Source organism: Aulonocara sp. 'chitande type north' Nkhata Bay, linkage group LG1, assembly GCF_057382095.1.
Source record: "Aulonocara sp. 'chitande type north' Nkhata Bay isolate Kocher_YH1m ecotype deep benthic linkage group LG1, A_spYH_male_GT1.1, whole genome shotgun sequence".
Classification (NCBI taxonomy): Eukaryota; Metazoa; Chordata; class Actinopteri; order Cichliformes; family Cichlidae; genus Aulonocara; species Aulonocara sp. 'chitande type north' Nkhata Bay.
Genome location: NC_141344.1, coordinates 28,045,770 through 28,068,890, shown reverse-complemented (window position 1 = coordinate 28,068,890; position 23,121 = coordinate 28,045,770). Strand labels below are relative to the sequence as shown.

Here is a 23,121-nt window from a genome sequence, read left to right as displayed (position 1 = left end):
CTAGCTAGGTAGAGCCATTCATCGGTCACTAGCAGTCCAATGCAATGGTCATTTCTGTGTATGGCTTATTTAATGAGTCACACATGCACAAAAGCACAGGTTCCAGGTTTTACAGTTTTATGGGCACTGTGACACCCTTGTGACACAGTGTGACCTTTCAAAGTTGGAAATCAAAGCTTCTGCTTCAAATGGAAGGCAGCAGTTGTTTTTCCTTTGCTTGTGGTTATTTAGCATGTAAGGATAGATTAGACCACTTGTAGGCTTAAGCTGCACCCTTAATATCCAGAAGAGTTGCAACCTTGGCTCATATGCTTCCTGTTATACTATACGCTGTTATCATAATTGTCGACTCTGACAGTGATGTGGTGACCAGAGCTGTGGATTACTGTCGATTAGACTTGTAGTCAAGACCACCTAAACCAAGACAATACCAAGACCAGAGGGTATTGAGAACAAGACCAAGACCAAAGTCGAGACGAGACCGAGACAAAAAAAGTCTTTAAACTGCAGCCAGATGCTGCTTCGTTTGCGGATGTCAGGCATATTTATGTGTTTTTGCGATGCACTCGCACAGCCCTCCTCACCGCTGTCTACTACTACTCTACTACTCACTTACTGAGAGGACAGACGCACGCTCCACTTGACTGTTGCGTCTCTTACCCTCTCTGTTTTTCACATAATGATATTATCCTATATCCTCGCATGTGATTGGCCACAATGTGGAGGGATTGGAGCATAGCTGAGCCACTATGTGAGAGCTGAGCAGCGAAAGGAAATTAAGTGAGGAGCCGGCTCTCGCTCAATGGGAGTCGACTCTTCTGATTCACTACAAAGCACTCTCTAAGCACGGCTCTTAGAGCTGATGCTTTTGCGCAGGACACATTATGGAACGTTACTTTGTGTGTCATACTGCTGGCTCCAAATCTCCTGACCACTATGTCGATCTGAGACAGCAAGACCGAGACAGCGAGACCAAGACAAGACCAAGACCACGTAAAAGTGGTCTCGAGACATCCAACTCTACTGTTGATATTTGGTGACTTGTAGCAATCACGATTCAATAACCGTTGGTGAGGAAAGGCAGTATTCTCTGAGAGAGAATCATTTGAGGGTTTCTCTGGGGTCCTGACCCAAGACATTGGCAGCTTCATTTGGGTTCTGTGGATCAGGCCTATCCCTTGAGTACTTAAAGATCCTGAGAGTTTGGAGGCTGGGTAAAAGTTGTAGTTGCTAACTTGTCTTTAGCTCGTCTGGCCAAAAAAGACAGTGAAGTCATACCTGCCCACAATTCACAAGAACAGCTAATCTCCCTGTTGTATTGATCATCTAATGGGTCATCACCCAAATTCTGCAAAATTGTGGTTTTGCAGTCTGTGAATTGTGATAGATTGTGAGGCAAATAAGCTGCTACGTCACTGAAGCTCTGGTTTAATGTGGTGCAGATCACTGAGCAGCCACTGGGAAGGCCACTGAGATGGAGGGTGCGCTTGGCCTGCAGTAACATTTAGGTTGATGTCAAAGTAACATCCATATCAACCCAAGGATCCAAGATTTCCCAGCAGAACTTTGCATTTTAATGAGAATATCAATGTAATTTACTTGGTCCACCAGTGATTTTAACATCATGTCGTGTTTTTAATTTACATATCTACTCTAAGGGTACAATTCTATTGTTAGCTTAACCACAAGCTTCTGTAATTTGTCTTTTTCTCATTTTTTATAATCTTGAATGTAATGGTACTCACACAGTGGTATTCAAACAGTGACCTCATTTCCAGAGCCTTAAATGATATCTAGTTTTTAAGATTTATGGGGTCCTTAGGAACTTTTTTGTAAAGCTCTTTGTGAGTTGCACATAATTTCACAAAGATATCTTCACTATTTTGGATAGTTGGAGACCATCTCTTATCACTTAATATGAGATTTTGATTATTTTAGGAAAATAAGATGGTGTAATTAAGATTTTTAAACAGTTTGCAGTTGAAAGAACTACATTAATCTGTTTATGATAACCTATTAAAGTAATGAATTTTTTTTTTTTAAATGGAAAGATGTTTAATAGTTACCCGTTTGTCCAAATAGCATGGTTTGACTTGCATTACATCTCACTGTGATGTAAATGTGAACCCTTTTTTTTTCTCTGTTTTTCTTTATTTTCCTGCAAACAGATTTATTCTTAAAATTCACCAAGAGCCAATTAATGAATACTAATTATTAGTTGGAGGATGACCTTAAATTGGTTTCCATTCAAAGGTAGGAATAGTGAGAACTATCATCAGTTTCGTAGCCAGGCTAGAGAAGAATTAAAAAAAGAGAGATAAAAAAATTAATCGGTTAATGTAAAATTTATATTCATTCACTGTGGCAGCTTATTCTGCCCTGTCATGAACACATAACTGAACAATTTGCATAGTAAATGCAAGATGCTTGCATTGTTAATCTCAACATTGCATGTGAGTCACACCGTCATATATCTAAAGAATGGAAAGAAAATTAGTTGAATGTGATTATTCATTTCATGTAGTGTGTGTGTGTGTGTGTGTGTGTGTGTGTGTGTGTGTGTGTGTGTACTTTGCTGGACATAGTTTTTGTTTCAGGCAATTGGTCTTTCCTCCGTGTGTGTTCTGCCAGACTGAGAAAGAGACAGAGAGAAAGCATGGATGTTCTGGGACAAACCGATCCACAGTGGCCTAGTTTCCCTCACTCATGCCAGCGACTCAACTAAAGTCTTCTGCCTGGCTGACTGTGGGGTTGGTCACTGTGGATAAAACATGTGGACAGAGCCAGAATACACGTTGGCGTAGTTATTTTTCAGAAAGGATGGACTGTAATTACATTAGCACATTAATTGCATTTGTGATTTTATTATTTGTCCTTTTTTATCTTATTCAGTGGTTATTTTATTACTTTTTGAGCATAATAAGGCAATGAAGGACCTGATGGATGAATTGAAAAATTCATTTGTCTTTTATTTGAGATGTAATGTCGGATTAAGCTAGACTGATTTCCAAAATGCTTTTAACACACGATTTTATCCTAGAGTGCAAAGGGATGGATCCATGTGCCATAAATAAGGCAACAAAAGAATTCACACTGTGGACAGTTTTTATCTGTTAACCTCTGCATGTACAAAAAGTATTTGCCTCCTTCTTAATTTCTATGAAATATGTCACACTCAACTGTTTCAGATCATACAACAATTTTTTTTAGACAATGATAACCTGAGTAAATATAAATATAAATATAAAATGCATTTATAAATTTTGATTTCATTTATTATGGGGGGGGTTTACCAAATTCCCCTGGGTTTACGTGAAAAGTAATCGTGCCCATGAATCATGAATTAACTGATTAACCTCTAAGAGCTCATCGACTCAAAACAACATCTAAAGAACTTCAAAAGCATACCAGCAAACCCACCTCTGAATGTCTCAATAAAAGCAAGTTCTGCAAAGAAGAGTGGGACAAAATTCCTCCAACGTGATGTGAAAGACTCACTGCCAGTTATCGCAAACGCTTGACTGCAGTTCTTTCTGCCAAGGGCAGAACCACCAGTTATCAGGTTTTGGGGGGTAGTTACTTTTTCACACAGGGCCAGGTAGGTTTGGATAAATTTGAAAACATTACTTAAAAATGCGTTTTGCATTTACTTGGGTTACATTTGTCTAATATTAAAATTTGTTTGCTCTGAAATTTTTAAGTGTGACAAATGTGCAAAACACCAAAAAATTGGGACGGGAGCAATTTTTTCTTTTTTTGTTTTCACTGCACTGTAGATGAAGACACTATGTTTTCAGAAAAATTAAAGAAAGAGTGGAAGTTATAATATCATACCAGTACTGAAGGCTTTTGACGAATTTTGAAGATTATATATCATAATTTTCTTTTTTTTTTTTCTCCACCACGGTGTGTTTCCCAGTTTTCTGAAGTACTATAGGTGCAGCTTGTTGTGGAAGTTTATTGTTTATGGCTGTGGTTGTGTATTCGGGTTTGTTGGTTGTGAGAAAAGCATTGATGAGTCATCTGACACTTTTCTGATCTGTCGTTTGTAGTTTGTTCACAAGGCGCCAATTTGGCTACGAACACTCACGCAGTACTCCCCGAGCTGCAGTGAAACTGTAAAAAAAGTGCAACACAAGACCGTTTGTCTTCAAAGTAAAGGTTTTTACTTTACAATGTTTTGGGTGCAGCAGAACTTTTACTTTGAAAGCATTTCTCTAATTTTGTACGCTCATAAACAATCAAAAGGAGGTTTTTGGTCCAGTACCCTTTTTGCAACTGATTTCAGCTATCAAGCACTCATCAAACAGCTGGAGATTACACGTTTGCGGTTGCTGACCGGTATTTAGACCTGTGTGACTGATAGGCCTCAGATGTCTTATCAGTGGGAACTATATGGATGGATACTGTTAAAGTACACGAATAAGTAAAGCTATTAATTTGCCTAACATGTCAGTCTCAAGAAAGTCTTTGAAATAGTCACAAAATAAGTGAATTTGTGTTCATGGAGACCAATTACACTGAGCCACACACTGAAGGCATTAGGTGAATTTCTCATAAAATTTTATATGACAGCTTGTGAAATAGTGATGAAACTGTATCTATTCATTACTGAAAAATAATACGAATTGTACCACTTTTATTTTGACAGCGTAACAAAGTGTGGAGCAGGAGACAGGATGTGGTGATAAATCACTCATTATTTATTTAAGAGACCCTAGTTACCTTAGATTGGTCGACCACCATTCTTAATAAAGGATATGCTGCTGGAATGAGATAAACTAATGTGTTTTACGCCCTTTTCCTTAAGACCAGGCTGGTTGTTATTACATATTTTGTGCATTGGTACTTTACTTAAAGAAATTTCGATTTAGTTCAGCTGAATTTGTTAAAGGTTTTAAATATCGGCTTGGTAGTCGATTCATCTCAGCTGGATATGGTCACAAGTTTGAAACTTCTCTGTTACTCTTGGTTTCGGGGCAGATCTATAGGCAGTGGCCACACATGAAAGTGAATTATTCTCTTTGAGGTAACACACCCAGCATGGGCAGCTAGCAATACTATCTGAGTGGCTCAGCATGTGGTGAGGTTGATGTGTCAGGCGGTGCCATTTAGCCCATCACTTAGCTGAGTGTGTGTCAGGGTTGGTGTGTCCGACTGTGTGTCTGTCTGGTACATAGTGTGCATCCACACCTGTGGCTGGGACTGCTGCCCTTAATCAGTCCTAATCAAGTACATTGATTCATCTCCATTTGATTCACACTTTTAGACAGGAACATGCACGTACACATACACAAACACACGCATGACACCCCACCACTGGTTGTGAGGCCCAACACTTCTAAGGAAGAAAGCTGATCTCATCCTATGTTACTGTGCCATCAGCTAGGCATATCATATTCTACTTAACCACATGTAGAGAAGTTTATAAAAGGAATAAACTCCTGAACTGATGAAGTGGTTTGAGGGAGCGGTGAAACGAAGAGAGAGTGTTAGCTGCACGTTAACTGGAGAGGGCTTGTCAAAGCGAAGGATCTGGAGAATATGGAGTAGCCGTTTTTCTAAGAAGTACGAGCAGGGCAGGCATCCCAAGATTCCCTGCATCCTGGTCCCAGCTCTGGGGTGGAGGAAGCTGTTTACTCTTTCTACAGTATCTCTCACTGCTGACGTCGGCGCACCGAACAATGTCATCCAATTTCCTGTTTTTCACTTTAGTGGAAAGCCACTCTCCCAGTGTGTATGGTCTAGTCTGTGTGTGTGTGTGTGTGTGTGTGTGTCTGTCTGAGACAGAAGAGCTGGTGGTCTGGAGGAGAGGAGGAGGAGATCTATAGGGCCGGATACACTGGAAGCAGGATATAGGGTCAGAAGCAGCCCCACTACGTAAATACATTAGGTGTATCAAAAGAAAGTGGCAGCAGGACTTGCCTTGTGCAATAGCTAGATTCTTGTAATATTTCAAGATCACAATCATGAGAGGGTCCATGCCAGGCTTCATGCTATGCTCTGGTAGGCACTCGGTGAGATAAGTTGGTGAGCTATTAGGAACTACTGGCCAATAGGGTTAGCCATGTGTTACATATTATGAGACAGATGGTTTATCTAATCATGTGATGGATATTCTGTTTTATACCCATCATGACCACCTACAGGTTCTTTTTTTAGCTCTGGTAAAACAACAGCTTCCTGTGGTTTCACTTTGTAGTCCATTAAATGCTATTAAATCAGGAAATGTGTAGGTTTTCACATTAAAAGAATCAGTAAATATGTGTGACTGTGAAAATTGTTTGCTCATTGGCTAACAACTTATAGCATGGATGATCCTCATTTTTAGTGCGACCAAGATTGTCAAAATAAGTATGATTTTATTTATTTTACCTTTTACCAAGAACCTGAGCCCATAAACTCATCAGGAAATGTTTGGCACAAGTTGAGACAGAAAGCCAGTTTTCCGTAGATTTCTTTAAGCAACCACAGCTACAGCCATCTGGTGGTCTTCAGATAAAATATAAGTTTAAGGCACTTATGCGTTTCTCTTTATGCTATGGCATAATTTTTCAGACCCTACTTTTATATACCTATGACTTCAAAGCTTCAAAACAGGATTTCGGGTGCCAGTGGGTGAAATCATGGTAGCTGAGTAGCTGTCTATGGTTGACAGCTGAACGGTTATTAAAACAACTCACAGTAGGTGCTTGTGTATACACTGATCTGAAGTCAGTTTGAAAGGATTTGGGTATAAATGGTCACAGTGGTGGGGTGGTTTTTGAAAATGTGTTTTATTCATTGTATATTTTCTTGCAATGTAGGTTTACCCATAGATTAAAACAAAGAAAAAATCAGGGGTACTGCAGACTGTCTTAAATACTTCTCTAGATGACTGCAGATGCCTAGTAGCTGTCATGTTTGGTCATATTGGCCCAAACGAACAAAAAGGTGTGATATCACACGATATAACTTTCTTTGAAGTGGCCAGCCTGCAAAATGGCCTCTCAGTGAATGAAAAAACAGACGCAGTTCTGTGAATTTTAGTGAAAAATTTTTTAGGAACTTGTCAAAGTGGGTTAGAGGGCCTGAAGATTCCAAGTTCACCATGTGCCAACTGGTGTGTTGTAATTTGATTTTGCTCATGCTCGTATATCGACATAATGTGACCCGAGCTGAGTGTATCAGATTTTGGCCATGATGTTACTGATCTACATTAATTCAGCATCTGTACTGAGCTGCTTTAGTCACTGTGTGCTGCTGACTCAGTGTTTGGTACCACTGCGTGTCTGGCTGAAAAATTACTCCAATAACTTTACAGATTGCCATACATACTGAAAATATTGAGGGATAAGATTTGATCATGGTGCTTAAAACTAAAATAACGGCTTATTTATGTGTTTATTTAGTTGTGGTTTATACTTCAATAAAGCACAAATCGTGACAGCTTTCAAGGATAGGTAAAGAATAGGTAAACCCATTACCTATTCTTTAATATAACATCCCTTATTTAATGCTTACCCAGTGTAAATCCTAAATAGAATTTTCTCAGATTACTGCAAAATAATTACTTATTGGTAATTAAAATAACCCGCCAGCTTTTTAAAAAATATTCTCTAACATTTGATTATAATGAAAACTTTTTTATATTAATAAACAATATTTATGTGAAAGAAACACTTGAACCATTCACTTAGGTTTTGTTTTTTTTTGTCTAATAACTGTGTCTCTGAATCAGTCAGCAGGAATTTGTATTAAGATTTGTAGAGAGATGACATGATAATATCATCATGAAGGCCCCGTGTACACATGCATGCATGCGCGCACACACATGCAGGCACAGACTCTGACACAAACACAGATTTCCCAGTGTGACTGGTATAACGCGGCAGCATATAGGGCGGGACATTGCTTACCTGGGTGCGCACACTGTGTCTGTACTGCCAGGCTGCCTGGCCTATATGCTCACTCACTTCCCCTGTTTTGTTTGCTCCTGGTTGAGGGCCAACATGATGTCTGCGGGATGCAAATGCTTGTCTGAATGATTCATTGCAGTGTGTGCGTTTGTGTACTGTACAGGAGAAGTATGTTGCCTGAAGAGGCTGGCAGACTGGTTCAGGTGTGTGTGTGTGTGTGTGTGTGTGTGTGTGTGTGTGTGTGTGTGTGTGTGTGTGTGTGTGAGAGAGAGAGAGAGACTAGGGCTGGCTTTGTGAGTTACACAATCTCAGCTGCAGTTGTATTTGTTGTATCATTGTCAATTGAAGACAAGTCTCTCCGGGATGGTGAGACTCTGGTGTGTTACTGCTTGTGCTACGCCTCAGCTAGCTGGATACTTTATAGCCAAATGCTACACACTAAATGAGTTGTATATAGTACTGTATGATTTATTGAAAGATAGCATATGAGGCAGAAATTTAGTTTGTACAATTCTTATGAGATTGAAAGTCAGCCTGAACTCTCTTAGGGAGCTTTCTTGTCATTTCTCTAAGTAGTTGTCAGGAATAGTTCTCCACACTTTCTGAAGGACATTCAAAGCTCTTCTTTGGATGTTGGCTGCCTTTTGTTCTCTTGTCTGTCAAGATGATCCCACACTGCTTCAATAATGTTGAGGTCCGCGCCCTGGGGAGGCCAATCCATGACTGACGGTGTTAAATTGTATTTTTCTATCCAGGTATACTTTTACTGTATTGGCAGTGTTTTAGGGATCAGTGTCATGCTGAAAAGTTAAAATGTTGCCAATCAAAAGCTTTCCATATACTATTGGGTGTTGGATCAAAATCTGAATGTTCTTCATTCATAATTCAATCAGTTTTGACAAAATCTCCAACACCACTGACTGAAATGTGGCCTCAAACTATATTTACAGTGTACACTCATGTACTGTTATTCCTCTCTCCTGACATGCTGATGTCAATTTGAACCAAAAATTTCTAATGTGGATTCATCACTCCATAAGAACTGTTGGCACTTATTTTCAGTTCTTGTGTAATTTGGCATACCTGAGACTTTTCAGACTCCATGTTTCCCTTCCTTGAGAATTACTTCTTGACAGCCATCCCTCCACTGAGACCATTTCTGATGAGACTTGTCCAGTTTCCCAGTTTCCTCTTTTACAGCTATAATACACACCATGTTTTCAGCTAATCACTCACTTGTTGTTGAAAAATTGTATTTTATGGCTGTCAAATTTTTTGACAGATTCAACTAAAGGAATGGGAACAAATTATGTATATTATTTCTAACCTAGGTTGCCTGTTATGTGTAGACCCAGCACTGCTTTATTGCTTGAGTTAGATGCCTTTTTAATGATTGAATAATTCATAGACCAGTGCTAAACTGCTTCAAAAACACAAAAAAAACCATTCCCCTGAAAATGGTCAGGTACAAAGACTGGACTGGAAATAAGTGAAAAAGCTGCTAGTGTCCAAAGAAAAACTTTGAAAGACCTTCAGAAAGTCTTGAGAACTGTTGCTCGAGACCACTTTTAAAAAATTACAAGAAAATCTGGCTTCTTAAAAACAAAATGTAAAGAAATGAGGGGTAATTTTTGCGCTGTACTGTGTACTTTACATGCATCTCGGTGTCATTTACCCAGCTGCAATCAAAACAAGAGAGAGAGTTCCGGTTCATTCTCATGGCAAAATGAAATGATTGAAGCAGAAGATGTTATTTGCTCTGGCATGAGGGCAAAGAAATCTAGCAACAAAATAAACTAGATGTTGTTGAGCTAAACCCTTCTAGAAGAGCATGGGTTTATGATGTTTCTATATGACTGTGCAAAAATGTAGCTGGACACTTCTTTATGTGTGCGCATACCACATCAGGCTATTTTGCTACCAGATCCTAGTTCATGTGAAAGATCAGATGATCACAGAGCATCACAGAGCTTGTAGCCTTTCTGGTCCCATACTTCTTGTTTGTGGTCAGCTACAACAAACAGCCTAGTGTCATGATGATGTCAGTTTGGCTACAACCCAGGGCTAATCAGCTTCCCCCCCTCTTTGTTGTTTCATGGAGCTTTCAGAAGGCTTACAATTTAGCAAGAAGTGATTTACTGCAGCCCAGCACACTCTGAAATTCCTCTCTGTATTCCTCCTCACATGTGTAGATTGTTTACGGAGAAGAGGAATTCTAGAGGGATGGCGGTCCGCAAGGGGCTTGGTTGCTATGGTTACTAACCCCTGAGCTGGGTTCCATTTAGCAGGAAGGAAGCTAAATTATTTGCAGACAGAAATGAGAAAGCTCATGTAAGGAAAGTGTAATGAGTGAAAAACCTGTCAGTGTGATATTTGCCCTTTAAAAAAAAGTTCTTTCAAGTCTCCTGTTTAGGAGAAATTGGATGACTAAATTTCAAACATTTGTTTTAATTGAGTTGGTGATGAGAGAAGTATGCAGGTATGTAATACCAATTATATAGAAACACAATACAAGGTTATGCAATTTAAAATTTTGGAGTGCAAAAATGTTTTGCACTCCAAATTTTGCAAATCTTTTTTTTTTCTTTTAAAAAGTATCTTGATTATTAATTAAGAAAAATCAAAATTGGTTAAAAGATATAGTGTGAATGTTAAAGAGGGTTAGAGGTAGTGTTATATTTCTAGTTGAACAGAAGTAAAATGTAGCGTCAACTGAAAATATTACTTGAGAAAATACTTGTTTATATTTCACTGCTGTCTTTAATGAGATGTCAGATAAGTACATTTCAACATGTTGCCATATCTGTTATATTTAATAGCTCATACTTTAATACCTTTTAGAAATTTTGTTAGATTTCCTTATAAAAATTTTAAACTGATGAGAATGTGTTTCAGAAAAATGAGTTACTGTTGTTTTGTTTTTTAAACAGGCTAAGCTCCTGATCTGTTGTTTTCATATGAAACAGTATCAGTGAATGATTTATTTATTTTTTATTCATGAGCCAAAATATAAGTGAAATCACCATTTAGGATCACTTGCAGTGTATTTCTTTGTCTGTGAATCAATAAACAATAATATTTACATATAATATGTGATACATTCCTTTGGCATTACAGCAATTTTTTTTTTCTTGGTTAAGTATGCATGGTCAGCTTGTAACAATGAATATAGTTATTTATGTCAGTGCTTTCCTGCAATATTAAGGCCAGAAGAAAAGATAAAGGTGCGACATTTTGCTTAACTTTCTTATTTCTGGGAAATTACTGGGATCTATGGAACCATTTTAAACTGAATGAGTGAAATGCTTTTTTTCTGATATTCTTCTAATGCCTGTATTCTTTTTGTTATCTTTCAGACCACATTAACAGAGGTGCAATTCGGACCAATGAAGTTATTTAAAGACCCACTTCAGGTATTGTAAAACAATAACTATGACATGACTGACGCTCCTGTGCTTGAGTGTTTGAAGGCCTTCCGCGAACAACACGAGTGCTCCAGGAAAATATTCATGTCCATTCATTAAGAAGCTTTTAGCTAAGTTGTAAAGCAAAACTTGGTGTGACTGTGAATATTTGGTGGAGTTGTTTTTTGCATTTTAGTATTTAAAAACTTTTGCTTGGAGTTTGGTGGAAATTCTTAAAGACCCCACAGCATGTCCCATGCAAAGATTCGAAAAGAGGAGAGATGGGCATTAAAACTGTTAATGGGCCTATTGTGTGCAGTACACCCCTGGGTTGTCAAGGCAACAAGGCCAAACATTTGTGACGAAGAGCATACCATAATGAACAATGCACATTATGGAACAGCTGCACAGAGGGTCCATGGACCGGTTTCATCGCTGCCGACATTCTCAGATGTTCAGTGGGTCATTATACAGTTCGTGTGCGTTCCCTCGCCATATGTCGCTGCTGTTGTATAAAACCTCAGAAACGTCAAGCTTTCAGCCATTTACGCAGTGTGGTGTGGTCTTTTTGTTTGTTTTTGTTTCTTCAGGGGTTTTGACATTTATTTTATTGTTTTTATTAGATTTGTTTAAGCAGAAATAAGAATTTACTGTCGTTCTACCCAGTAGAACATACACGGATTATGAAAAGAGGATAAAGTGAAGTGGCTGCAGAAATGCCTTAAAACTGCATTTTTGCTAGTAGCTAGCAGGGGGCAACTCATCTGGTCCCAAAAAGTAATTGTCCAGTTGTATAGAAGGTTTTACAGTCGCATGATGTATATCTGTCCGCCATCTTGGACGTATGACAGTGTAGGATCTCCAGCCACATGGGCCTAGAGACTGATCGTGACCCCCTGATGGCGGAAAGCTAGGGAATAATTTATGTTTGCCAGTTGGCGAAGAACCACCTATGATTGCTTTGGTTGCTAGCATGTTGCAATAGTTTGCATGGAAGACACTGATTTGTCTGCAAACACTTGCCAACTACTCTTCAGGCAGTAGTGAAACTGAAAAGTGTGACACAAACCTTGAAACATGTTTGCTGCAGTGCTGAGGCACTGTTTTTAATGTGAAGGCAAACATTTCTATTTTTTGCTACTGCTCTGCTAGTGGTTAGCAAGTGTTTGCAAATAAGTCTGCATTTCTTATGCAAACTACAGGTGATCACAGAAATCTGCTAACAGCCAAAGCAATAAGATTGAGGTTTTTGGTGCTGCACCTAAGGTGCAACTAAGTTTACCTAGCAACATTTAAGGAAACCCCTGTAACTGTTGGTTGCAATGACGCCATGCAGGAAATCTCTATAAGAAAGCGCTCAAATGTATTGATGAAATAATGAAATGATATTCTCAGTTGCTAGTAAATCATGGCTCTGCATACAAAAGAATACAAGGTTAAGCTATGTATGCTTTAGGGTGTGGCTACAAGATCAGAGTGAACCTGCATTGTCCCCAGGCTTCTTAGTCAGAGTCACCCTGTGCTTGTCACACCCTCTTTTAAAAGGCCAAAATGGAGATGACTAAAGGACTCATGTCGAAGCCTCAGACATACCGCATGAATGAAAATAGACTAGTTGCACAGCTGGGGCATAGCATGTAACATGGTGCATTTTTACAAAAATAAAATTGCAACAAATTCTCATAACAGTGATGGTTTGAAGGTGCTGGATATATTAGAAGTTGTGCATTGTAATGACACATATAAGTGCACAGACTGCTTCATTGTCTGATGCGCTCCACAGTGACCACAGTAGGAAAGCGAGGTAGAGAGATATCCCCTTCCTGTTTTTGTCACTCACAGCTGATCCTGTCATTCCCTCCTCCTCTCTGCTCCTCCTCTTTTCTCGCGGTCCACAGGATCTGGCCGGGCCCTCTGTTTTCAACAATGATGTTTTCTAGACTGAGTGATCAGACTCTGCCAAACCGCTCACTACCCCCTTCAAACTATTTTTTCCCCTCTGGATGTCATTGTCTGTCTGCTACTTTCTCTTTCTGGTACATCTGACTCTTTGGAGCATGAGCAGGGTATCCTGATTTTCAGAAAATTTTTTTCTTTAAATGTCCTTTAAGATTATAGATTTTATTTTTCCCTATCAGCTGTAACTGGTTTTGTTATTATAAGCAAGGCATATCTGTCTAGGCCCAGGAAGAATCCCCTAAGCAGACCTTATCGTGGCCTATATTGCCCCGTTCTTCCAGCTCTGCAGGAATGTTGACTTTTCTACCAACATCCCAATGTGGAATTCTGATCTAATTCCCTGTGCGTACCGAACATAGCTCTAGGATTCAGAGGTGATGTATTTATGACCCGGACACTTAATGCCGCTTGTAGGAAAAATGCTCACATGAGAAATATGGCTTGGATTGGCAACACCTCTCTCAGACATAAGGACTCAGTGCTTCGAGCCTGAGGCTATGTTTTGCTACTTAAATAATGCCATGCCAATTGTCAGCATGAATGAGAAAGACAACTGTCCAAACAGCCAATCCTCTATCCCCTCATTGTGTGGAGGACAGAGCTTCTACTTTTCTCAGCAAAATCAGGTCTTTGTATCCTAACTCAACCTTACAGGTGTGATGCAAACTTAAAACTGCAGAACAAGCTTTCTTTTCTTTACGTTCACACTGCTCCCTGCCAACAGTTGGAGATGACGTCTGTTTGAGAGGGTGACTCATGAATCTACTCTTAGTGCGGCACTGCTCTTGGAGGCAGGCCTAATGCTCTGGTCCAGTATTTGCGCATGTAATGGGGTTATTTGAAAGTACGGTGGCAGAGAGAGAGAGAGCCTATTCTCAGGTTTGACGATAGCAGCAGCAGCTCGTTGGGCCACAGCCTTGGCAGACTGGTGGAGGGGCCCACAGCCAGTGAAGGCCACCGGGATTAATTGTGCTATAGCTCATGGCAGCAGACAAGAAAATCTCATGCATCTGAGTACAAGCTGATCAATCAGGGCCTACCCACTGGAGACCTGAGGTCACACTGCAGGCTGATTGTGGTCATTTGCATGTGTCATTCAAATGTGACAGTGATGTTTTGACAATTCGGATCCCAAATCCCTGTAGCCATTTTTATTTTTTTATTTTATTTTTTTTTTTGCTACAGAACTGATGATATAGGGCCAGGGTACATCATTTGTGATTAATCTAATTTCCTTAATGGAATCACAACTTCATGACGATTTGCACGGGACTTCTCCAGGGTTGTGCAATAAATCTTTTCAGATTCCTTTTAATAATGCAGCTACTCTGTAGTTGTCACACATCCAACCAGTAGAGCATAATTTCATAGACTCACTTTGTTTAAAAAAAAAAAAAAAAAAAAAAAAAAGACTGATTATATGAATCAACAGAATCATTATCACAATTCTTTAGGTCAGATGTTTGAGTGCCACAGTAGATTTAGTCCATAGACTTTATATAATGGTATTGTCCTAATTACTCCCTTACTATTTGGATAATATCAATTACTAGTAAAAAAAAACAAAACCCAAAAAACCCCAATAATATTTGAATCCATCATGGCGTCACTCAATGGTTTTTGAAGTTCTGTTCCAAAACCTTGAGGGTGGCACTATGGCTGGCACCACCTTACTTTTAGAACCAGGACTGACAGCCACTTCTCGGTCCTTAATGTTTCGTAAATATAAGCCACGATGAATTTTACACAGCAGAGATGTTTAATAAGTGTCCGGCACTTTAATGTAGACTTATCATTTACCCACCGAAGGTTGCCACTTGCGTGCTTTTGTCTTTGTTGTCCATGCTAGCAAACAGAGTGTAAAATCTGTTTGCATACATCATTTCTTACTTAGGAGACTCTTTTAATGTGTTCGTTTTTACCCCTCCTCATTTATTATTACACTGGAATATTAACTGTGGTACTATTAGATGTCTTTTATATTACCATATGTGCTTACCCGTGTCTCTTTTGCAGGTACTTTTAGTTTTTGCCAAAGAGGATAGTCAGAGTAATGGCTTCTGCTGGGCATGCGAGAAGGCCAACTTCAGGTGCAGCATGGCGCGAACGCCGGAGTCGGCTCTTGAATGCTTCTTGGAGAAGCATCATGACCTCGTCATCATTGACCACAGACATTCCAGACACTTTGACGCTGAAGCACTATGCCGGTAAGCAAGCTCTCCCATCATCTGTTTCTTTGAGTGATGCGGTGTAGTGATCTGCAGCTTTGTTTTGTCCAGTATACCCGCACAGCTCTTTGCAGATGGTCAAGTATCTATTCCTCTTGCCATTTCTTTTTTTTATTTTTTAAAGCTAGATGTCATTTAGCATTATTGGTGATATGAACATTGATACTTTTAAGCTGAGCTATCAGTGATTGACCAGTCAGGAGTTGAGTTTGCATTCAAATATCACTACCTCGTAAACTGTGACCATTTGTTCGGGCCATTACTTACTGAGCCACTGACTTATTGCTATTTTAGCTGTTTATACCCAGTTTCCACAAGCTTCACATCATTTACACCTCTTTTTTTTAATCAACTTTTTCCATTACTTTTTTGCAGACTGTTTAGACATGCTTTGTAAATTGTTTTTATGCACTCTAGATCATAGGACCGAGATAAAGTTGTGCATATAAATTTACTTAATCACGCTGTGATTTTTGTTTTAACCAGCACAGCTGAAGTGAATTTGTTAGTGGCTGTCCTCTAAGGGCTGTGACTGAACAATTATGGAACTACTTTTCATGTGTTACAGTGCATTTGGTACAGCACTGGTGATTATGACTCTATGTGGGGGTAAATGGCCAGCTCACTTTGGGTTCCCCGGCTACCACTGCGTGCTACCTAGTGGAGTCATGTCACTGAGAAATGAGCAGTGACTGCCTATACCACTCTCTATCTTTAGCCTCTGCTCAAACCAAAAACACATTGACAAACATTCATTTGCCCTGCCCAGCGTGTATGTTAACCCTATTCATTTTGGCCGATCCATATGTTCGGTGTACACGGGAACTAAAGGGCCTTTATGACCACTGGCTGGGGAAAACCACAGGCGGATGAGTGGCCCTGTACACTGCATTCTTTCAGAGGCCTCTGCCCGCTCATAGAGCTCCACCAGTGGGCTCTGCCTGCCTGCGAGAATCGGAGCGTGAAAAACTGAAAAATACATTGATTTGATGCCATGGGCTTTTCCACCAGCCTGCTTACCAGCTAAAAGGCTCCCTCTGTTTACATTCAGGTCAATTAGAGCAGTAAACTCTTCAGAAAACACTGTGATAGTCGCCGTTGTGAAAAGGTATGTAATCTCTTTATTCCTTTTCGTCACTGTTTGAAATGATTGAAAATGCTTGGCTTGGAGCAGGTCCGTGTAACCCTCTGATGTTCTTTAAACAACTGTTTGTCTTGTCGATGTTTCGGTGCTTACACGTGCTCTCCTTTTAAGGCCAGACAGAGAGGAAGCCTCTGTGATGCCACTGATCAATGCTGGCTTTAATAGGGTGAGTGACTCTGTCTTTAAATGTGTGTCTTCTACCAAATGCGTGCGTATTGATGTACTGATGCGTTTTAATCTATCGGTATATAAGGCCGGAGTCCAGATTTGGACTGTGCATGAATTGCAAGTGGGATTTCTTTTTTTGCCTTTTACCTGTGTTGCTCTGACTCTCAGAGATATGTGGAAAATGCCAATATGATGGCCTGCTACAATGAGCTGCTACAGTTGGAGCATGGAGAGGTGCGGGCACAGTTCAAATTGAGGTGAGTCACGCCATATCGGTGTGATGTCCTGTGCTGTAGTTAAATACACAGTGCCCTTATTTAAATGCTCATGCACTGAGAGCAAGGCATCGGAAAGAACATGCTGACTTTCAATCCCAGTTTTAACTCCTGCTACATTTTTCTTGAAAGTTAGTAAATGTTAAGCTACTTTTGCATTTCTTAACAATAATTCTGGTGCTGTTGTGTCTCTACACAAGGGCTGGCAATGCTATTTTCACAGCTCTAGAACAAAGCCAAGAGGCCATAGAGATCACTTCTGAAGATCAAGTTATTCAGGTGGGCTTTTGATAAACTTTTGCTTCTAGCTCAATTTTTGTCTCTCTCTCTCTTTTCCTGAACTTCCCTTCCGGTTTCTTCCTTTCACAATCTCTCCTGTTTAAGATCCTGTTTTCATTCCTGTCATCTGAATGACCCATAATACTATAGCCTGTGTTCTCATATTTACATATACAGTAGTATGTGTAGTATGTGCGAAGGTCTCGAGCTACCCCTCATTTGTTTATATTTTAATTCCAAGAATCCAGACTTTCTTGTATTTTTTTAAGTGCTCTTGAGCAGTAATTCTCCAGGGTTTTTGAAAGTTGTGGATACACATACTGGACAACTCAACATCTAAAAAATTGAAATTATGTCTATAGGAACTTTGTTACTTGCAGCCTGTTGCAAAAAATAGATAATTTGTTCCAGTTTCTTTAAATTAATCTATGAAAAATGCTAAAGATTACATCATTTGACAGACATATTATTTTTGCACTAACAGGGTGATTCCCAAAGACCTATAAACCAAAGATTTGGCTTACCTTGGCATGGTGTGCAGTGTTTCCTTAGAAAAGTTGAGGAAACTCAATAAGTAGAGGAGAAAGAAAGAAGAAGGCCTAAAAGAAAAGGCTACAGCAGATGGACAGTATCTAAAGGTCATGTCCTTTAGAAAAGGCAAAGACGAAATCTATTTTTCAAGGGGGTAATAATAAGTCATAAATAAACCTATTATAATTATGATTATAAAAGGCCATTCTTAAAGGAGGGAAATGGGAGGGAAAAAAATTAACCAAGAACTGGACTGAAAATCAGTGTTTATAGAGTGATCAATCAAATTTTGACATCTTTGATTCATTTTAATTAATGATTTAATCACTGAGCACAGCCTTGATTTTATGTTTTTAACTGAAACTTGGTTGGACCAAAGTAACAGTGGAGCTGTTCTCATCGAGACGACCCCTCCTAACTACAGTTTTATCAGTGAGGTCAGGGCGAGCAGGAGAGGAGGAGGGGTTGCTGTCTTATTTAATGAATCATTTCAATGTAAGCAGCTATCTCCTGGAATTTTTCAGTCTTTTGAATATGTGGCTTTACAGCTGAAGGCCCCATCCAAAGTTGTGTTTCTTAATGTTTACAGGCCTCCCAAATACTGCATAGACTTTTTTAATGACCTTAGTGAACTGCTGTCTGTGATCTGTGTTGATTTTGACTGTGTAATTATTGCTGGGGATTTTAACATTCATGTGGACAACCCTCAGGACAAAGGGACTAAAGACCTGAGTAACACTCTGGGCAACTTTGGGCTGACTCAGCATGTAACAGAGGCCACACATAATAGAGGACACACTCTTGACCTACTGATCTCCAAAGGCCTGAGCATTTCAAAGGTTACTGTGTCTGATGTGGGCCTGTCTGATCATTACTGTGTTTTCTTTGAAAGTAAAATCTCAGCCCACACAAATATATCAACAACAGTGATCACAAAACGGTGTATAACTGAACACAGTAGTGCAATTTTTAACCAGGTCTTCCCATTAACACCTGACCTGTCCAGAGGGTCAGTCAATGAGCTCGTCAATAGCTTCAATGCTAACATGTTAAATGTAATGGACACTATTGCTCCCATTAAGGTGAAGGTTATCTCTGGAAGGAAAAAGTCTCCATGGAGAAACTCCACACTGGTGAAAAATGAAAAAAGAGAGTGTAGGAAAGCTGAGCGCAGATGGAGAAAAACAAACCTCCAGGTTCATTATGACATTTATAAAGAGAAACTTCACAATTATAATTTACAACTGAGGAATGCAAGGAGGTCCTACTTCTCTGACATCATCACTAAAAACAGCCATAATGCTCGGGTCTTATTTTCTACAGTTGACAGGCTAACAAACCCTCCTGTGTCAGTGGCAGCTGAACTTCATTCGACCATGGCCTGCAATGACTTTGCCAAATTCTTCACTGAAAAAATCCAAAAAATTAGACAAGCAATTGGTACATCAACAGCAGATCCAGGATATGTACTGTGTCCACCAAAAAACTGTTTAAACACCATGAAACAGTTTCAACCTATTAACAGCAAAGACCTGGAGGACATCTTAGGTCAACTGAACTCCTCCTCCTGCTGTTTAGATGTCCTGCCAACAAGTTTTTTCAAAAAGGTCTCAAAGACTTTAGAGTCAGACCTGTTACAGATCGTCAACTTTTCTTTATTATCAGGTGTGTTTCCAGAATCACTAAAAACTGCTGTAATCAAACCTATACTGAAAAAGGACAATCTTGACAAGACAGAAATGAACAACTACAGGCCGATCTCAAATCTCCCGTTTTTAAGTAAGATCATTGAAAAAGCAGTTTCTCAACAGCTCAGTTACTTCTTAAAACAGAATAATTGCTACGATGCCTTCCAGTCAGGTTTTAGACAGAACCACAGCACTGAAACCGCTCTGACCAAAGTGTTTAATGACATATGTCTGAATACAGACAGTGGAAAAATGTCAGTCTTAGTTTTACTGGATCTCAGTGCAGCATTTGATACAGTTGACCACAACATATTACTCAAACGACTGGAGAACTGGACAGGTCTTTCAGGAACTGTACTAAACTGGTTCAAAACATACGTAGAAAACAGGAAATACTTTGTATCAATAGGTAACTTCACATCTGAGCAGACAAGTATCACATGTGGAGTTCCCCAAGGTTCCATCTTGGGACCCCTTCTGTTTAACATCTACATGCTCCCACTGGCACAGATTATAAACAACAACAAAATAAACTATCACAGCTATGCAGATGACACACAAATATATATCACAATGTCACCAGGAGACCGAGGCCCTGTACAGGCTCTTGGTAAATGCATTGAGGAAATCAATGACTGGTTGTGCCACAATTTTCTCCAGCTAAACAAAAACAAAACTGAGGTAATAGTCTTTGGTGCCAAAGAAAAACGATTACAGGTCACCAGAGAACTTCAATCTATACATCTAAAAACCACAAACCAGGCGAGAAATTTGGGTGTAGTGATGGATGCAGACCTAAACTTAGAAAAACACATTAAGACAATAACAAAGTCAGCTTACTATCACCTCAAGAATATATCAAGGATAAAAGATCTGATGTCTCAACAGGACCTGGAAAAACTAGTCCATGAATTCATCTTTAGTAGGCTTGATTACTGTAACAGCATCTTTACAGGTCTACCTAAAAAATCAGTCAGACAACTACAGCTCATTCAGAACTCTGCTGCTCGAGTCCTCACTAAGACCAAAAAAGTGGACCACATCAGTCCAGCTCTGAGGTCCTTACACTGGCTGCCTGTCCGTCAGAGGATAGACTTTAAAGTTCTGATGCTGGCCTATAAAGCTCTGAATGGTTTAGGACCAAAATACATCAATGACCTCCTGACCCAGTATGAACCATCCAGATCCCTCAGGTCATCTGGATCCAGTCTTTTATCAGTTCCCAGAGTCAGAACCAGACACGGAGAAGCTGCATTCAGCTTTTATGCTCCTTATATCTGGAACAAACTCCCAGAAAGCCTCAGATCAGCTGAAACACTCAGTTTATTTAAATCCAGGTTGAAGACTCACCTGTTCTCAGCTGCATTTGAATAAAGCACCAAATCCACACTTTAAGCTTAAATTTCAAAACTTACATTTAACTACTGATTTTATCTACTGTTCTGATTTTATCTGTTTTGATTTTATATACTGTTGTTTGTTTGTTTGTTTGTTTGTTTGTTAATTAGTTAGTTAGTTTATTTGCTTGTTTTAATCAATTTTAAATCATGCTTTTTATTTGTTCTTGTTTCTAATGTCTCTGTAAAGCACTTTGAATCACCTTGTTGTTGAATTGTGCTATACAAATAAACTTGCCTTGCCTTGCCTTAAGAGTTCAGATTGTGTTGAAGGATAAAAGGTGGTCATACCAAATATTGACTTTCAGCCTCATTAGAACTGTATAAACTCTGTTTTTCCCTTTATATACTGTGTTTCCATGTATGTTTGCACAGGTTTCAATAAATTGCTCCACCTGTTTCACTTTTTTCCTGGCAAAATATAAAGAAATTGGGGTTGCTCAAGACTTTTGTATCTTGTATCAGTAGAGGTAGTGGTCTTAACTCATGGTCCATCTTTTAAACAGCAGACAACAGTCTCTTGTTGCCTCTCCTTGACAGTATGTGAATCCTGCCTACGAGTCCATTATGGGCTACCAACAAGGCGAGCTAATAGGGAAGGAAATAATAGAAGTGCCTAAAAGTGAGAAGAATAAGCCTGATCTCCTTGAAACGATAAACTCCTGCATACGCAAAGGAAAGGTAAAGTGCATTTATCAAATCGTTTTATCGTTCGCATCTCACATTTCAGGTCATACACATTTTTTTTAAATGTAGTTTACTTCATCACAGACTTAATTTCATCAGGCAATATGTGAGGAGCTTTATTTCTGATTGGTTATACATATACAGTTTTGGCATGTCATGTGTGTGCTGTAAGTCTGCACCACCGGTCATCCAGTACCTCCGTTTCATGTGCATAAGAGCAGCGGTTGATGCCTGTGCTGTAATCTCACTACACAGAGAGCGAAGGTCAGTCGCAGACAGGCTAACAGCAGGAAGGGTCTTTTCAAGCTACTAAGGTAGTCTGTGTGGGGGGGTGACATGAAACAAGAGCACTGGACTCCAGGAGCGTGCCCCTTCCCCATTAAAGCAAGTGGCTGCCATCTGACATACACTGACCCACCTCCCCCCCTAATCTGCAGCGCAAACACCAACCGAGCTCCACACCTATTTATCGGATGTTTTCAAGTCTTATATTTTCAGTTTTTGTGATAAATGGTTAAATAATTGGTCACATGACTTATTTTTATGTTTTCCAGGAATGGCAGGGGATCTACTATGCCAAAAAGAAGAATGGAGACAGCATTCAGCAAAATGTGAAGATCACACCTGTAATTGGGCAGGGAGGGTGAGTGGATGTTTTGGAAATCTTGCTCCTGTAGTCTGATTTAATGTAAATGACCTGTTCAGCAACAGAATGATTACACTGTAATGATTATTGAGTTTAGGTTTCTCTTTTGTGTTAATATGCTTTTGTCTTTCACAGAAAAATCAGACACTATGTGTCTATCAACAGGCCTTTAAATGATAATAATAAGGTGAGATGTGTTTCTAGTTGTTAATGAAGAATGATGTGAGCTTTTTGCTTTTCATCATGTTGCTTTTCCACTCTGTCCATGCAGACTGATAAATCCAGTGAACGTGTGCAGGCAGAGTCTCAGACAGGTGAGGTCCATTAAATGCTGACCATATCCTCTGTTCAGTTAAAATTTGTGCCAGAAGTCACACAAGGTTCGAAGATTTGATGGCCAAGCTGCTGGTCATTAGAAAGATCAACATACAGTGCTTTTTTTTTTTTTTTTTTTTTTTTTTTTTTTTTTTTTAAATAAGAATACATGCATTTGGGAGTTTTGTGAAGTCTTACTTTGGAAATATTTTAGCAAATATATTGCACCATGCCAGCAAAAATTATTGCTTTCTATAATCACAACCCAAACTTTAAACCTTAGATTAACAGAGTGTGCAGTCCTGCTTTATCTAGCTGAGAAATATCTCACGAGGAATGATTGTTTACCTTGAAAAGGTCATTCATATTTTCACTTTCTCTCAACTGGACTATTGTTCCTCGTTGTATTGTGGACTGAAGTGTAAGGCCAATTCACAGCTGCAACCGATATCAAAATGCAGCAGCTTGACTTCTGACAGGCAAACAAAACGGGGATCATATC

The 23,121-nt window shown here is 39.4% G+C and overlaps 1 protein-coding gene across 1 annotated transcript in view; it reads left to right on the top strand.

Moving 5' to 3' along the window:
- pde8a (phosphodiesterase 8A) overlaps positions 1-23,121 on the top strand; it is a 51,604-nt gene that overhangs the window by 14,534 nt on the left and 13,949 nt on the right. The window contains exons 2-11 of the mRNA XM_086291307.1: positions 11,255-11,311; positions 15,278-15,468; positions 16,541-16,597; positions 16,745-16,799; positions 16,970-17,058; positions 17,277-17,355; positions 21,512-21,652; positions 22,213-22,301; positions 22,440-22,491; positions 22,576-22,618. Coding sequence (XP_086147433.1) covers positions 11,255-11,311; positions 15,278-15,468; positions 16,541-16,597; positions 16,745-16,799; positions 16,970-17,058; positions 17,277-17,355; positions 21,512-21,652; positions 22,213-22,301; positions 22,440-22,491; positions 22,576-22,618 — 853 coding nt within the window. The remainder of the gene's footprint in view (positions 1-11,254; positions 11,312-15,277; positions 15,469-16,540; positions 16,598-16,744; positions 16,800-16,969; positions 17,059-17,276; positions 17,356-21,511; positions 21,653-22,212; positions 22,302-22,439; positions 22,492-22,575; positions 22,619-23,121) is intronic.